Source organism: Dipteris shenzhenensis, chromosome 10 (genome assembly GCF_047967505.1).
Source record: "Dipteris shenzhenensis isolate YYH24624 ecotype China chromosome 10, Dip_SZ_1.0, whole genome shotgun sequence".
NCBI lineage: Eukaryota > Viridiplantae > Streptophyta > Polypodiopsida > Gleicheniales > Dipteridaceae > Dipteris > Dipteris shenzhenensis.
In genome coordinates, this window is record NC_141605.1 from 14,707,090 (window position 1) to 14,724,905 (window position 17,816).

A 17,816-nucleotide genomic window follows, 5' to 3' on the forward strand; every position below is an offset into this window, starting at 1 on the left:
CAAACGCCATGCAAGTGGCTTTGTAACTATTGACTCCACAAAGTTTTGGCGAAGTAGGAAGGACACACTAATACTACCGCAACAATGTGAACAGGTACTGTGCACACACATAAAAATACTCGCTTTTAAATATTTGATGCAAGAAAAGTAACATGATTGTATTTGTGTTTGAATTAGGTTGTCTATCAACCAATGGTGGATAATAATAGGTGGTGGCATGTCATACCTATTATGCCACGTTCCAAAGTGATGTATAGTACATTTACTAATATGGAGCATATGGAGGATGATCATGGCCATGGACGTGATGATGACCGTGATACAAGAGAGGAGGATGATCATGAGATAGGAGATATAGATATTGAGGCCGGCATTACTCATGAGGACGAGCCTACCATTGGAGATCTTGATTTCGATGAGCACATGAGTGGCACAAGTAGTAGTGGGTTGAATGTATTTGTAGATCTAAACACTTGTTTGGATTTTGAAGTAGATAGTTTGGCAAGGGTTGATCTCATTGAGGATGAGATTGAACCGTAGCTCCACAATTGATATTAGCAAAACTATTTTACATATTGTCTCATTCTCCTCATTTCCCTTAATTCTTGTATATGTGGGCTTGCAAAAAATTATGTGCTTTGGTAATCATGGACAATGTTTGGAAAGCAATGATGTACACCAAAATCTCACTTTCTGTATTCTCTGGAGCGCGTCTATTTACGCGTCTAAATGCGCGTTTGATTCTCAGTGTAAACGCGCAAATAAACGCGCAAATAAACGCACAAATACACGCGCTAATAAACGGGATGATAGACGGGTCCGTAATTTCTTTGGTCTAACGCGCAAATAAACGCGAATATTGACGCGAGAAAAGACGAGGATTTAGCCGGGCTAATAGACGCGCCCGTAATTTCTCTACTAAAACAACGCCTATAGACGCACCCGCTATTTTACGCGTCTACCAAGCGCGTCTATAGTTGCTTTGTGTTGTTGTGACCTCTAAAGGATTTCCTTACCACAAGAATTAAACGTTTTAGTAGATTTTCTTTTTTTTCCAATTTTGAATGTGGGATGTAATATGTTTTGAAATGTCCAATTTAATTTGATAATAGGACTTGACACAAACAATTGGATTGAGAATCGAATCTACTTCCTCTTTACCTTACTATGTTGAGGTAATGAACTTCTAATTATTGCATTGTCTATCAATAGAATCTTCGAATTATTATTTTTAATGTTACATTTTCTTTATGACATTTTGCTAAAGTCTTACAAAAGAATAATGGATGTTTGTAGGTGATAAATATGAGTGAGGAGGATGAGGAACAATCCTCTTAAAATATATGGATGTGCCTACGATCGATGACATGTACAAAGGGCTTAAGGCATTGCATGCCGATTTTAGAAAGGCTTATGATAGTTTTAATAGTTTTGCTAGAACTAAGAATAGTCATAGCATTGATACCATGAGAAAGGAGTTGGTATCTTGGCTACTTGCTCATGGCAAAGTTAGAGTACATAATACTTGCAATTTAAGTGTGGATGATGTAGTAATCTTACCTTAGATGCATGTGCATCTTGATAGTGTAAGCATGAAACTACAACATTATTATTTTTTTAAATTGATACAATTTGACTTATCATCCAATTAATATTTACATATTTTCTTTATTGCAAGTTTTATTAAATAAAAATTTTCCTCTTTGTCATATATATGCTTTAAAGTTTATTGATATGTGATTATTAAGAAAGCTAGAATTTGCTTATGTTTATTTAGATCTGATTATTGAGGAAATTATAATTTGCATAGAATTAATAATCAATACAAAATGCCTTCTCTGATTTTAATGTCAAGTGGAGAGCATGAGTGAAGCTCAATCTCATATCGTAAAAATGGCATTGAAAGCATAACATGCAACCATCATACCCTTTCTTAGGACGAAGCAATTTCTTAAGAGGGAACAAGCTTAAAAATTGTATAAATACCTCTATTAAGAAATTCAATATTTAAAAAAAACCTGGTTACAACCTCTATAGGCAATCCTTTATGAATAATTTTAAATGTAGAGAATGGCTTAGGAAATTATCATATATATAAACACTCCCTATATAAAAAACTCTTGAGGAGTTTCTCTATATAGGAAACCATTATGGATAAATTTTCTATGTACTAGATAATAGCATAGGAAATTTCACTATATAGCATACTTATGGATAAATTTTCTATGTAGAGAATAGGCTAGGAAATTTCACTATATAGAATACTTATGGATAAATTTTCTATGTAGAGAATAGCCTAGAAATTTTAGTATATAGAATACTTATGAGTCTACTAAAATTCCCTGGTTTGCCAATCTAGATAATCAACCATTTTACCTAGTTTGCACTTTTCCTAGATATGTTCGTTTCAATCTAGTAAACCATCTAGAAAATTGCCCTTTTTTCTATATAGACATTAGTCTTTTCCTTGTGTTAAGGGGTGTTCAAAAAATCCGTTACCTATGGAATTTTATAATCTACATACACCCTTTTAGTAGAGTAAAATTCACTTTAAAATTACAAAACCCTTATATATGTGTAGTTAATGTAACTCCCCAAGAAAATTTAACTCCTTTTGTTGAACGTATATATTATGTGACATACTGCTTAGCCATGTGTGGAAATTGTAAAGCAGCAGTAATAGTCATTTGTACATAGGTCAAATAAACTTTATCTTAGCAACCTCCTCGAACCAATTTATTTTCCTTTTCCCTCTAATCATTAGATTCAAGATTTATTTCAATGATGCCACATGTGAGGTGTAAGAAATACAAGTGTCCACTATGTTGGTCTCATGAATTATGCACATAGACCTATAATATTTATTTGACTTACTAAGATCTTCTATGGTAAGATTTATATACAATTCCTTTGATTGAAAGTACAATTGCATTGAGAAGCTAATTTTCAAAGAAAGTTCATAAGTATTAGAATCTTTTTTACTATGTTTATTTTTAAAATTTCTTATCTCCAAAAGCACTTATCCTTGTGAAGTATCCCAATACTTAAACGTTAGACTACATAACAATTGAATGTAGATTCCAAGGCATTTAAGACATTTGTCACATATTAGTCGAATCTTCTTCGCGATTGTAATATGTGGATCATGGAAGAGGCAATTATAGCTAGATTGCAGAAGTCTAAGAGCTCTAAGAGTTTTTTGAGGGAAAGTAGAGCATGGAGAAACGAATATGAAAAGGCTTGAAAAGCATAAAAAGCGAAGAAGCACTAAGCTTATCCACATTTCGGGCATAAGCTTGGAACGGACCCAATTCTCGTCATCTTTCGACTTTTTTTCGTCTTTCGTTCAACGCGCATGCTCTTTCGCCCATCTCTGCAGGCTTTTCAGCACATGCTTCGATTGCTTTGCTTATTCTATACGATGAATGCGAGTGATCTCCTTGTAGCTCTAGCTCTTCCGTCTCTCATCATTCCCTCCCAGTCCATGCAGATGTGCTACGTACAGTAGATGCGGCGGAGCTCGAATCCAGAACTGATGTGTGGAAAATGTGAAGGTGGCACGAATAATATGTTTACTGTAGGACTCGACGCAAAGGAGAATAGTACTTTGTTTGAGGGAACTAAGGATACTAGAGACTAGAGGGGAGAGAAGTGTATAAGACGCGCGCAGCGAAAGGCTCGAATTATGGAGGTATACACGTGTGAGGGGTCGAGGTGGTGAGCGATGCGAAAGATAGAGACAGAGAGACGGAGAGAGATTTCCAATGGGGGGGAGATCGACAGAGCGATCAACGTAGCGGGAGAGAGAGACGTCGGTGGAAGGCTTGGAAAGCTCTTTCGAGCTGGTGGCCGTGGTACTGCGCTGTGGGACAAGCTCGCGTGGGAGATAGCTTGTAAAGATTCTATATAATTGAACGCTTGCTTTTGGAATTCTAGACTACATGTGGGCGAATTTATACAGCTGGGAGTGATGCTTGATTGAGCTGGGTGCGCTATTGGGGTGTGTCCGGTCGAGAAGAAGCCGGCTATGGCGACACGCGAAATGATGCAAGACGGGCTCTGTGAGTGACTGAGTGAATAAAGTGTGCACTGTGTATGTATGTGAGTGTGTGTCTCTTTCTGTTCCTTGGCCGACCCAACGATAGTCTTTACTTATCGCCATCTCAAGGGATGCCGCGACTTCTATCAGACAACAGAGCGGAATGGCTGGACGGCCGGGGATCCAACCGAGGAGGATATGGTGAAAGCAAATTTCGCCCGACCAGCGAAGCTGCAAAGCAAGCGACTAGAACAGATGCTAAAAGTTTAAACTAAAAAACTTAGTCATACAGATCGAAACCAAACCGGGGTCCGGCAATGCTTCATTAAGAGCAGCATAGATGATGACGTGGCATAAGTACACAGGCGTCTCTGACGACGTGGCAGGATGACGTGGCGAGACGATGTTGAGCCCGGAGCCACGTGAGAGGGCATTTGGCGGCCAAGATGGCGGCAGCGACGTTTCAAATGCGGCCAAGATTCCGGCCGCGACGTTTTACCGGCAAAAAAAAGAAAGCAGCGGTGCCGGGGCCAAAGGAAAGAAGGGCAAGCACAACCGACCAAGCCCCTCAGAACACAAGCTCACCAGATTGGAAACGGCAACAGCGTCTGGTTTCCACCCGACGAGAAAAAAACGGCGACCATTAAAGAACAACCCAGAACAATGGGACAAATGCCGTCCACAGAACAGAGCAGAGTACTATAAGTAGGGCAACAACTAGTATTAGTAAAGGTACATTCCCACACAAACTTCACTGTCGTCCGGACTGCCGTGCCCTGACCAGATAACTTGTCCTCTACTCACTTTTGAGTTTGTGTGTGACTGTTCTGCAGGTGCACCCAAAGCCCACCCCTTTCAAAGCTTTTACCGTCCATCAATGAATGACAAAGATGGTTGCAATTTCCCTCACCTTACCTTTTCCCAACTCCTCGATTCCTCTTCGGAATCAGTCTCCCCAACATCCATTCCCTCTTCTTCTTCCTTTTTCTTTCTTCTTCTTTGTCCTCGGTACTCCCGCCCTCTTTCACTTTCTGCACACTCTCATTATTCTTCCTTCTCCCTGTCCAGCCCCCGCCTCCCACGCCATTGCTCTCCTTCCCAGATTTGTTCTCCCTCCCTTCCCAGATTTGCTTCTCTCGCATTATATTCCTGTACGGGACGACGAGCAGGCAAAGCTCCATTGCTGGCGTTTGAGCGAATTAATTAAACTTGCGCGGTTCCTCTCTTGTATGTACATCTGCAGTTTGGAGCTACACTTATCTTCTTCGCTTCTCGTGGAGCTCCAGCTCCTGTCTTTCAAGTTCTTTGTTACGTCCAAGTCGTATAGACAGCAGAAATTTTTCCCTTCGCAACGGCTAGCAAGCGTTTGATCTCTTCAGTAAAGCAGCTCTCCGTCCGGCCTCTACTCTTTCCCGTCCATTCCAAGTGTCGTCACGGTTCGTGACGGTTCTCGCACTGCTTGTATGCGCCTTTTATAGCATTGCTGTAAAGAATTGTCGTGAAGAATCAATCATAGAAAAAAGTGTTTCAGCGGCATCGTACAGATCATTTCGGTAAACCCAGCATTCTGTCGCTCGGTTTCCTGCAAGCAAGAAAACCTTACAACGACCAATCTTGTGATCTTAAAATGGCTTCTTTTGTATTGTGTGCAGGTGAAAGCGCATTGGCTCCTTCGTCATACGACCAATAAGCTCCGCGAATGGAAGACGACGGTGTTTTCTAAAAGCCTGGCGGCGTGCATTTGCCCTAGGGATGGACGCAAACCAGACAAGACATCTCACCTGTAAGATATTTTTGCATGTGCAGTGTGCACCATCCGGGTCCATCCCCTCCTACTCTATAAATATTTAAACTTTCCGTTGCGGATCGCGGAGAGTTTTGTATTTATGATATGAACAGTAGAACTGAGTAGACGACACAGTGATCTGATGATTGATCACTGTTGCGACTGCGTAGCTATAAATCATTCGGACAAGCGTACAACTAGGAGCTTCATCGTTATTAGCTGCACACAGGTCGATGTCCTCCCTTGCATAAAGCTCAAAACCGGGAAGGAGCATTGGCCGAAAGTTCCCTCCTCCACGGCCCTCAGCTTCATGTTTCCATGCCGGGAAACCACTCCTATCTTTCCCCCCGTCTCAAGTTCCCCTAAGCGCAAATTCTTAGGATCGAGGAGCCCCGAATGGTTTGTTTAACTACGCTTTCGATACTTGTCTGACATACAATTTCCAGCTTTTCTCCTGCCAGATCGCTCTTCTCTTCAAGGAGTTTTCGTGATCGTGACGAGCGGCGGGCTTATTATGTCTACATACTTCTTACCTCTGGTTTCATCCGAGCACCATAGACCGGTGCAGGAACAAGACAAGAGTGATCAGAGATTAAGAGAAAGTACTGCAAGCGTGGCAGCCAACAAACGGCCTTCGGAAGATCAGTTATGGGGCAAACTTGAAAATGCTGAATTTGATACTTGGAACACGGTGAGATCTGCAGCAAGTTTCCATGCCGGCACTGTGGAGAGTTCGAGAATGATCCCAGTGGAACTATGGGATCCCGAGAGGTTGCCACTGTCTTATGATCAGCGGACCCGGGGTTTCCAAGACTTAGCACAACGGTATCCTTCTTTGGAAAGCTTTCAGGTAGCAACAAGGGACCACCTCTCACCGCTTACACAGAGCCTGGATAAAGCAGATGCAGCTGCAGATCCGAGGAGATTGGCAGATCAAGATCTTGTCGATGTAATTGGAACCACATCGAGAGACGACTGCGTGTTTCGATTTGCTGAAACTTGCGGTGGAATGAAACCTCCACCTCATTTAGATGTTACTTTCGAACGGAATTTCCGTATCCAAGACGGAAGTCCGGGACCGGAGACAGGTCCTGTAAGCGAACCGTCGTCCGCTGCTCATCTGAAGTTCCATTTTGATTGTCAGCTTTCCTCACATCAGTGGAAATTGGCCAGGAACATGGAGAAAGCCGGGTTTCCAGATCACTTCAAGCAACAGGATTACCTTGCAAATATCGGCGAGGGTGTACACACAGGCTTATTTTCAGGAATGGCACTCTCCGATCTTACGATGTGGAGCCGAGACAGCCTTATTAATGCTGATGCACAGTACAAGTCCGTTTATTGCGGTCGGGATTTTGCTAAGAGTCTACAAGCGGAGAAGCAAACAGATTCACAGGCACCACGTCAAAGCACTGCAGCCCGATCAAACTATTATATGAGTCGAGTAGATCAGCCTCAGTTGTGCGGATCAGATGCAGAACTGAAAAAGAAAAGGGAGCGTGCCAGCAGGGGAGATGATGGTTCAAATCCAGCCTCAAGATATGCTCAGGAGCGCGGAGCTGTACAACATACATCCACGAAAGCTGATCGAGTGATACGTCCTTCTGGAGGAAAGGATCGACACAGCAAGGTGAGAACATCCAAAGGACTCCGAGACCGGAGAGTGAGGCTCTCTGTATCCACAGCAATTCAGTTCTACGACATCCAGGACAGGCTTGGATTCGATCAACCTAGCAAGGCTGTCGACTGGCTCATGAAGCGCGCAAAGGCAGCCATCGATGAGCTTCCCAAATGTCCGAACGCTCCTGCAATTTCAGATCCGGATTCCAAATCTTCACAGGTGTACAAGTCTTCCGGCAAAGGCGAAATGCCTGTGTATTCGGCTACAAGCCAAACTATGTCCGGTTCTTCCCATGAAGCTTCAGGTGCACCCGGCCCCAGCTTCGGCCCTGAGCACCCCGATATCCGTGATTCCCAAGCACTTGCATCATCCGAGGTATTGTCCGTCGCCAAATCTTCGTATGCTAAGAACGAAGCGTCTCGAAAGGATGCAGGCTCTCTACAAGCAATAGAGCATCAGGCTTTAGCTCTGCAACGAGGCCATCACAAGTCGAGGGATTCCACGAGCAGCAGCGCATCAGACGGGAGCAGAGAGCTTGAGAGTGGAGCGGGGGGAAGTGGAATTAGCATAGCACGATCGGAGTCAAGGGCGAATGCAAGGAAGAGAGCTCGAGAGCGAACGATCAAATCCAAGGAAGGCGGCAATTTCGGTATGTACATCCGGTATCCTGCTCCTTAATCCATTTCAAAATTCCGTCCTTGCTCCTTCCATTTCATAAATCAGTTCTGAACTTTTAGTGATATCTTGAACGTATTGACAATTGTAAAATCTTACGTTTGTTTAAGAATCAACTCGCGTAAGTTACTGTAATAAGAAAAAACAATAGCCCTAGACTCTGAGCAACTTCGATTAGCTTCCAGTTGAACCGAAATCCTTGATCTGCTCGTTGGATACTTTCTCTTTCCTTAAAGCATCATCTCATTGAAAGATTTGCGGTGTGTCCTGCGCACTTGCCTGGATTCCTCACTCGCATGTGCTGGTACCAGTCACGCATTACCTGTTTGTCATGTGCTGCTTCCCCACAGCGAAAGGACTTCTAAATTCTACTCTTGTTTGTCCAGCTCACAAAACACCTCAGATTTTAGAATCTTGGACCTGAAATTTGCTTGCTCACAACGATGTTTTCATATCCGATGTAATATATCGTATAGTCAGAGTGGTTATCCAATCTCATTCCTGACCGACAAGTATCTCGTTAACGTTTCTGACGAGGGACTCCACATCGAAAAGATCCAATTCCTGATCTGTAGAGTGCCATCAGAACTTCCTAAGCTGCACGTGAAGCCTGCATACCAAGCTTCAGCCTTCAAGAAGAAAAATTCAATTCTTGTGATCCGAGCTCTAATCACGTCTCATTCTTAGACACGCAGGTTGCTTTGTCATCTCGAAGGAGTCGAGAAGCACGTGAAAACTAAGCACAACATCGACAAGTTAGTATCGCCATGTACTAAGGGTTCAAACAACCTAGCCAACTAACTCCCTTTCAGCCAGCTGGTGGAAAGAGTACGTACTTTAACCCCATGTTTTGCATTTGAAAGTACATTACAAAAAATATGATGGAGTCAACTTCCAAGGTGAGAGTCCAACAAAGGGTTGTAGATGTAGGATGTGAAGCTATGCACAAGAGCATTAGTAGAGAATAAAGCTTTATATATAGTAGCTATGAGTTTATTAGAATAGAGGTTTACATCGAGAACTTATTCTCCACAATATTTTTAGGTTGCCACTACTTGATGTAATGCCTATCATTTAGATGTACTCTTTAGACCCCTTATCAATTTACTCATTTAAAATTTCATCTGTGAAACTACTATGCAATGGTTCCGTGCGAGAAGCATTTGTGAAATTGATTTATGAGGGACATCACGAGAGTACCAGTGTGACAGTGGTTGCGATAATTCTTGCCATGACAAGGAGAGTTGCATGTGTCATTACTATCAAGTTTTCCAAGGTTAATCTATCCACAATCACAAGTGCCTCAAGCCAACCATATGTAAGCCAATTAGATTCAATTAACTCAAAATGATTTTAACTCAATAATAGTCCATCTAAGTACATTTGATGCAACTTAGGTCCAATCTACCCGAGTTGGTTCATGTGTCATGTTGATTGCTTGAGAAAAATCTTACTCTTTTGACATATGTTATTAAATTCCCAATGCTTTGACATTCTCATCAACTATTCTTAGTCTTTCATCTTTTACATATATTGTCCTACATAAAGATTGTGTAGCTTTTTAGTTTCTTCACCAGCCTTTTGTCTTCTACCTTGGTTATTCCTAAAATAACATTTTGTAACTTCTTAAGCTTTTCTGCCTAGCATTTCAAGATATGGTAATCAATCAAGATTTACATAATTGTATCCTTTTTTTAAAATGTGGAACAAATCCTAAGACGCTAACTATAATCATATCTAAAAATTGTCATGCTTAATTGTGTCCTTTTTTTAAAATGTGGAACAAATCTTAAGAAGCTCATTGTAACCATATCTAAACATTGTCATGCTTAGGAAAGTCGAAGTGTACCATGTACATTTGTTGCACATTAAGTTAAGAAGAGGCATGAAAGGATTAATTAGCTAATTGGAAACAATATACCTAGAGCCTTAATGGCGAAGATGATATATGTTAGGGTTAATTAAAGGTAGATTACAATAATTTCGAGTTCATTTTGTGAATCAAACAATGTTCCTAGAGCCCTAGTGGCATAGATGATAGTTAACTAAAGGTCCATTACAATAGTTAATAGTTCATATTCGTGGATCAATTCTTCATGGTAATTATAATAAAGGCAATTGGCTTAATCTGATCAAATTAACCATTGTATTAATACCTATTAAATATTAATGATAATTAAAGTGTAAGGCTATATGTAGTTGAAAGTAGCTCCAACTAACAAATAGTTGCATGTCCATTAAGGCCCATATATGTGTTGATTTGTACTTCTAAGTGTCCTTGACTTTTCAAAGGCCTAAGCATCGCTCTAGCAAGCATGTTACTCTAGGATGCAATCCCATTAGGTGTATCTTAGGCATCACCTAGTTTCCATATGTGGGATATAATGCTCCACTTACACCTATCATCAGACAATTTAGGGTCCTTATGTCTTCTCACATTTTAGTAGGCAGGATATAGGGCATAGTTTCCCAAACAATTTAAACTCATATTGCAAGTGAATGCCTCTCTTACACCTATCATTAGACAATTTAGGGTCCTTATGTCTTCTCAAAATTCACTAGGCAGGCTATAGGGCATAGTTTCCCAACAAAAACTCACATTGCAACTAAATGTAGATCAAAACAGAAGACAATTACTAGGCATACAAATAAGGTAGTTGGCTATCATGCATGAGAGACTACCGTGTAGCATATCACAAGTCATATCAATATTCTTCACCCACAATCATGTTTGTGAATGATTTAGACATGTCAAACATCATAGAGACCATGCCAACAAACAAAACCACAAGGTAGTAAGTCTACTAGAATTGGTTAGCATCCATTTTGCAAGATATATGCTCGACACACCATTGATCATAGGAAGTGAATATATACAATGCTATCCCTAAAAGAGTCATGTTTTCAATGTAAAAAAATCCAAGATGATTTAAGATGTTATTCTTAAAGTCATTTCAATAATTAAGCTCTAACATACAATACATAAACTTTGTTCCAAGGGATGATAAATCCATGTCCATGGCTACTAACTTGAGTGCCACTCCATTTCGACCGATGCTCTAGCTTTAGATGGAGGTTCTCTCCAACAAAACCTTCCAAGTGACCTCAACCTCAAGTGCACTTTTCTTGTAGTGCCCTTGGCATCCCTGCAACTTTATTGTTTATAACCAAGTACCCAAACATTAATAAATTGAGGTTCATATAGGCTAACGCTCTATTATGTGACGTGCAAGATCCTTGTTTATTTGGAAGAATCTTTTACTTTCACGGAAAAAGGATCTCAAAAGCTACTCTAGGTTTGTTGATGTTCTCTTTACCCACCTTCAAGCATGCATTATGATTGGCTTGAGCATTTATTACTTTCATGTATGTATGTATCTATGTATGTTTGTATATGTACATATCAATAGTTCCAGTAATAAAAAGAAGAAGGATAACTAGTGATTTTAAATGTGAAACCAAGGAATCATCTTTGCTTTACCAAGGTCTTTACATCAGAGAAATGAAGACAATCTTGCAACAACATCAAAACCAGTTGGATACATTTTGAAAATTTTAGATCAAGCAAGGGATTTCGTATAATAAGCCAAAATGTTAAAGATTAACATGACATGTACTATAAGGAATTATGTATGTATTTATGTAGTTACATGCATCCAAACATATGTATGAATGTATCTAAGTATATATGGGATATATATGTTTGTATATATGTATATGTTGCATATGTATATATGTGTGTATGTATGTACACTTGTATGGATGTGTATGTGTGTATGTAAGTATGTATGTACATACATACATGTGAGTGTTGTGTTTAGATTAAAAAGTTCCATCAATAATTGAGCCATACAATTAATTCCATCAATTGGACAAAAAGTAAAAGAAAGGGGAACATATAAGGAAAAAATGTTTAAGACATCCAAGTTGAAAAATGCAACAACTAGAGTTTGCTAAATTTCCACCAAAATTAAGAATTTTTAATAATATTGAGTTTGACAAATCGAATCCTCAAGAAGTCCAGGTTCCAAGGTCAAGGTCCACTTACCTGCACCATCCAAACAAACTAGGTGTTAGAACATCATAGTTACATTTGGGTAGAAAGGTAATGCATGTTTTCCCCGACTTGTTATCATTTTACCTAGGAATATAGATAACCATACGGATTCTTAGATAATTAAAAAAGAGTTTAAGTCACAAGTGAAGTTTAAGTCATAAGTGGAGTAAGAAGCAAATGAGTGCACGGGTTGAGAACAACAGATTAGTGGAGATATGGGAGGACTAGTATGCTTGGTATATGGGGTGGTTAAAAAGAGAGTGTAAAGGATAGATTTCACCGGGCGTACTTAAAAGAATAATTCATAGTTAGGAAAGTATACACGTGTGTGTGTATGAGAGAGTGTGTGTGTAAAGAAATAAGTGTATGTGTGTGAGAGATACATTTACTAATCACAATTATTGTGTTTGTGTGTATGTGTGTGTCTTCATGCATGCGCATGCGCATGCACACACATACACATGTGCATGTTATTGCATGTGCATCTGCATGTGCACATGTGTGTGTATATATGTATGTGTGTATATCTATCTATCTGTATGTATATCTACCTACTCCTTACCTTTATTATTTCTATCACTTATATGTGCTCCTTACATGCTCTAGGAAAATAGAGCATGAATTCTATTCTAGCATTACCATCATTGATAGCGTACCTTGGAGATTTCACACAACCTGTAGAAAGTACATCTTGGAAGTTTTGCACAACCCAAGATAAGGGAACTGGATCCTACTCAATGTGATTTCTATGAGTATCTTGCCGATAAGGAGAATTATTAAAGATCCTTTTCCATGAGGTAAGTGGGGGTGCCCAGTGTGCTTTGATAGGGGTGACAACCATAATACGTTGGTGGATGTACCCATATCCTTCTTTAGATGTGGAATGCTAAAAAAGAAATAGCAATCTAAGTTCTTAGGACTAGAAGTAGTACGGGACAAAGCAACTTTCCTCCTTTCAAAATGATTAGTATTGAGTTACATGTAGTATGGAATCACTCTCAAATCAGTTTGGCTGTGATGTGTTGTATGTGCATGCATGCTTGCATCTATGTGTGTTCATGTGCATGTGCACATGCATGCATGCTCTATACAAGTGTGCATGTGTGCACGTGTGCTTGCATCTTTGTAGAAATATGTTTATCAAAATTAGAAGCACCATCATTGGAAAAATACAATTTACAACCTTTCTTCTTGCTAAATTATGATACATGGAATATGAAGGTTGTGTGTGCATGAGTACATGTGAATGTGCATGCATGTACTTGATATGAACATTGAGTAGTGCTCATGTTGCTCATGACAATTGTTTGTGAACCTCAAGCTTTTATAGTTAGTAAAACAAGCAACAAAATATTCCATCAAATGAATGGATTGAAAATAGAGTAAGTGTAATGATTATAATAGTCATTCTTAATATATGCTAACAAGTAATATCTAGAAATTACTAAGTTTTATCTATAAAATTAGACTTTAATTACTCAATGGAGGTCAAAATTACTTATTTTGTATGCAATTTATCTATCATTACTAGCATACCAATCATTTACCCCAAAAAGACTACATTTAAATTAGTAATAATTTTCCATCTTATGAGATGTTGATTATAAAATGTACAAAAGAGGAATTTAATAGTTTTATTAAAGCCTTTAGAGGTTTTAGGATGTCCAATGAATAATTAAATCTATGCAGCTCTTTACTTCCATGTCCGTTTTGCAAATTGATGTGTAGGATATGCTCATGAATTTTATCAGCTTGACAAATCTTCTCTTCATATTTGTTTTCAATCCTCAATTTAAAGTTTCCTCATAATATCAAAAGTTCTACTAGCTATATATCTTTCTTTGTTTTGAATCCTTTCTAGATGCACTATGCCTCACTCGCAATTTTGTGATATAAATTCCAATTTTCAATTGCCATTATCTAAGTAAATACACTAAATGGTTAGCTATGTGAAATCCTAGTGTACTCATGGAAATGTAATTTTCAATCACCATTATCTGAGCAAAAATATTAAATGGTTAGCTATGTGAAAGAGTAGAACAACAAAAGTATAGCCAAGTTTCTCAAATGATGGGTAATCAACTTATAGGATGGAAGAAATGTACATAAAATAATTATAATTAAAGATAAATCATTGTAAAGAGTATAAAAACAAAGGACAACGATGTTTCTATCTATTTATAAAGTCCCAATCTCAATTCTTGCTAATTATGTATATAGACAGGAGATAGAGAGTAAGTATCAATTTGTATTTTTAATGGATAAATAGTGTGAATTGGATGACATAGTTAACCAATTTGTAAAATCTCTATTTTGCTTAATTAAAAAATGTCAATACATTTAGCTATCAGTTAGTAATTTAGTTGAGTCTAAGAATTTGAATCATAATAAAGTATCTAAAATCAAATGCTTGAACTTTCATACATTGAATATATGCATAGGCAAAAGGGTAAGACAAATCATACTCCTAGTCTAGAATTACATGAAATATGACTTTGAAATAGCCTAGACCTTATCTCCATATACTTGCCTAGATTGATAAGTAATATTCCTAGCAGTTTGTTGACATATAAAAATAGGCCTACAAAAAGAAACACGCTTTCATTGCTAAATACGTAATCAATTGTGTAATTACAAAATGCTAGGAAGAAATCTACTATGGGAAAGTAATAAACAAAAATAATATCATAAACAATGTTTTATAGATGTTGTTTATATAAATGTTAGATCACTTGGTATTCTAAGATTTTAAACCCTAAAAATCTTGCAGTGTTATGCATATACTACTAGTGCTACTTTTTAATATCTTGGATGTGGTGGTAATTCGCAAGGATTGGAGCTCCTATTTTGTGAAAGTGCAAGCTTATTTTATGATAATTTGTTAAAGAGGGAGTAGTATATTTGACTTTTATAGAAAAGTGCCAAGACATTATTCTAAATTGTTATTTGTACTAGCAATGTATATGTAACAATTAATGTATACATAATAATGGAAACATTTCAAGTTTATGGTATTTCACTATGCACCATTGATTTAATTGCATCTTTAAGCTCCTTTAATATTAGTGGAGCATCAAGTTCTTATTACCAACTAGGGTTGGAGGGGTGTTTAAATCTAATCCTAGTTATAATTATTAACTTAAACCATGTGGCTTATGTAGATTTATTCATGAATATATTGCCAAAACTAATTTACTCATAAGCCCACTTAGTCATAGTCATGCATGCTTTCTTACACATATGTATGGGTAGATTTTCATTATAGATGTATGCATAAGGTAAAGCTCACACAGTAATTGAAACACATCCTTGTTTCTTTCTTAAAATAACAATTCAACAAATGGCTTACCATGCCTATAGGAAAGATTTCATAAATGGTATTGACTTGCAAATATAGAAGAAATCTCATGAAACATGTGCAAATAATATAAGTACTAACGGCACACGATATGGGACCCAAATATGAGAACCACCTCAATGAGACTTATTTCATTTGCCAAGGATACATCCAGTTGTGGAGAGAGAGAGAGAGAGAGAGAGAGAGAGAGAGAGAGAGAGAGAGAGAGGGAGGGAGGGAGGGAGGGAAGGTGAATGAAGAGATAAAATTTTAGAAATGAGTTTTACACTATTTCCAGATGCTTGTTAGGCTCTAAAAGAGCCTACAACATAGTTCTCAAACCAAAAGAAGGTCCACCCATGAAGAAGAGGTTGTGGAGAGCATATGCACAATGGCATTTCAAGGAACTTCTAAGAAGGGAAACCCAGAACTTAGAAGCAAGGAAGAGGGAGAAAAATAGTAACTTTACTCTTTGGCTACGTTTGGGTGTATTACCATGGGTGGAGTATCCCCCAAGTTAATGAGAAAAATTTAGAGATGAAATTTTGGTGCCCATGATTTGGGAACATGGATTTGTAAAATTAGGGCTTTTGGATTTACAAAATCAGCAAGTAGTTACATCCTAGGTCATTGTTAGCCTTATGCAATTGCATCTCAAGTGATAATTATCCTTATCTAATTACATCCTAATTATTATAGTTAGTTATTGGATGAGATGATTCATCAGCTAGCACACCAATTTTGCTAACTAGTCGGTTCATCTTATCAGCTAGTTAGCACATAAGTGATAGCCCATCTCTTGGTGATGAAACCTCTAACTTTAAGAAAAAGTCATAATTTTGTCTCATGGTTTGATAAGCCTTTGGTTCATGGTTTTGATTAGCCATGTTTGGTGTAGCAATCCATGGTTTTTCATGTAACTGATGGTTTGATCCAAACGGACATAGTTTAAATGTAACCAAGCTAATGATCTTAGTATATGTGACCAAATAAGATGGAAATAGCTCCCATCCAATCAAACTAGTTGAACTTAGTTTTCCATCCAACCAAACTAGGTAAAATTGGTTTCATTTAACCAAATTAATGGAATTTTACTTCTTGAATTCTATTTGTCCTAATCGAAGGGCCTAGTATTCACTTCACAAACTAAGAATTTTCTTAAATTTTAACTTTCCCTTGATTATCCACTCACATGTAACTATGTAAATTATTCCCATTTCTCATAAGTATGTCCATCGGCAAGCTAGGCTATTGGAGTCTCCCAAAGCATTGGCACATGGAGTTTACTCTTCTTATTCTCTATATCTATATCAAAGGTAACTTACCATTATGTCTTTCATGCCCATCATCAAGTACCCATCATGGCAATTCATAGCAACATGCCCATTGCACATATAGATGAATATACTAGCTGCATATAGTCTTGTTATACTAGCAACTCAATGAACTAAAGATGCTTGATCCGATTTGCATTCTAGTAATGAATATCTTGGTCACAATTTGCATATAAGTTTCACATGTAAGGGTGAGTTCAACTCTTATTAGAAGGTAATGTATGGTTATGAAAACTACTAGTAGATAGCCCGCGCTACGTTGCTAAAGTATATTGCTTCCCAGTCTGATATAAACAATCTTTCATTAGATGAAGATCGATACGATCAGTCGAAAAGTGCACTCGCTGAACCGATAGATTCCTGGCACAAAGCCTTGCCAAAATCTCTGTAGTTGCTCGAGATGGTCTTTGACCTACAACCACCTAGTCGTGGTCTAGAAAATGCAGCAGAACTTTGTTCGTATGGAGCACATGAACTTCCTTTACGCCGTTGCAAGTGGACCAAGTCGCTTGCAGCCAAGCTTCTCATGAATCTATCCATCATCAAAGGACGATGATTCCTATCTCAAAAAATGTACGTCTCATTCCAACAGCAATGGATTGTATGAGATGTATGCTTGGTCTCTTTTGATCAGACATGCGCATAATTCTCGTTGTGAGAATTCGTAATCGAAATATGAAGAACCTGAGGCTTAAAGATCAATCTTCCATCTCCTCCCCTCGTAAAAACTACAAAGGGAAGAGTCACCTGTTCATCACTCTTACCCTAACGATCCATTCTAAAGTTTTCAGATTAGTTTCTTTCAGACTCTTTTGTTCTTGAACGTCGTGCGATCATCTAAAGTTTCATAGTTTCATAGTTCCATTCTAAAGTTCCAGATTAGCTTCTTTCAACTCTTTTGTTATTGAACGTCGTGCGATTATTTGTGTACAGAGACAGCATATCACATAGTATGGAAGCCAGTTTT

At 38.4% G+C, this 17,816-nt stretch overlaps 1 protein-coding gene across 2 annotated transcripts in view; it reads left to right on the forward strand.

Moving 5' to 3' along the window:
• The first annotated feature begins 4,939 nt into the window (after nt 1-4,939).
• LOC147897444 (uncharacterized) overlaps nt 4,940-17,816 on the forward strand; it is a 45,726-nt gene continuing 32,849 nt past the window's right edge. Inside the window, exons 1-3 of one of the 2 annotated variants that reach the window (XM_087380171.1) lie at nt 4,940-5,266; nt 5,692-5,822; nt 6,272-8,095. In XM_087380171.1, coding sequence (XP_087236297.1) covers nt 5,792-5,822; nt 6,272-8,095 — 1,855 coding nt within the window. In that variant the 5' untranslated portion in view covers nt 4,940-5,266; nt 5,692-5,791. The remainder of the gene's footprint in view (nt 5,267-5,691; nt 5,823-6,271; nt 8,096-17,816) is intronic. The other variant, XM_087380172.1, reaches the window with a different exon arrangement.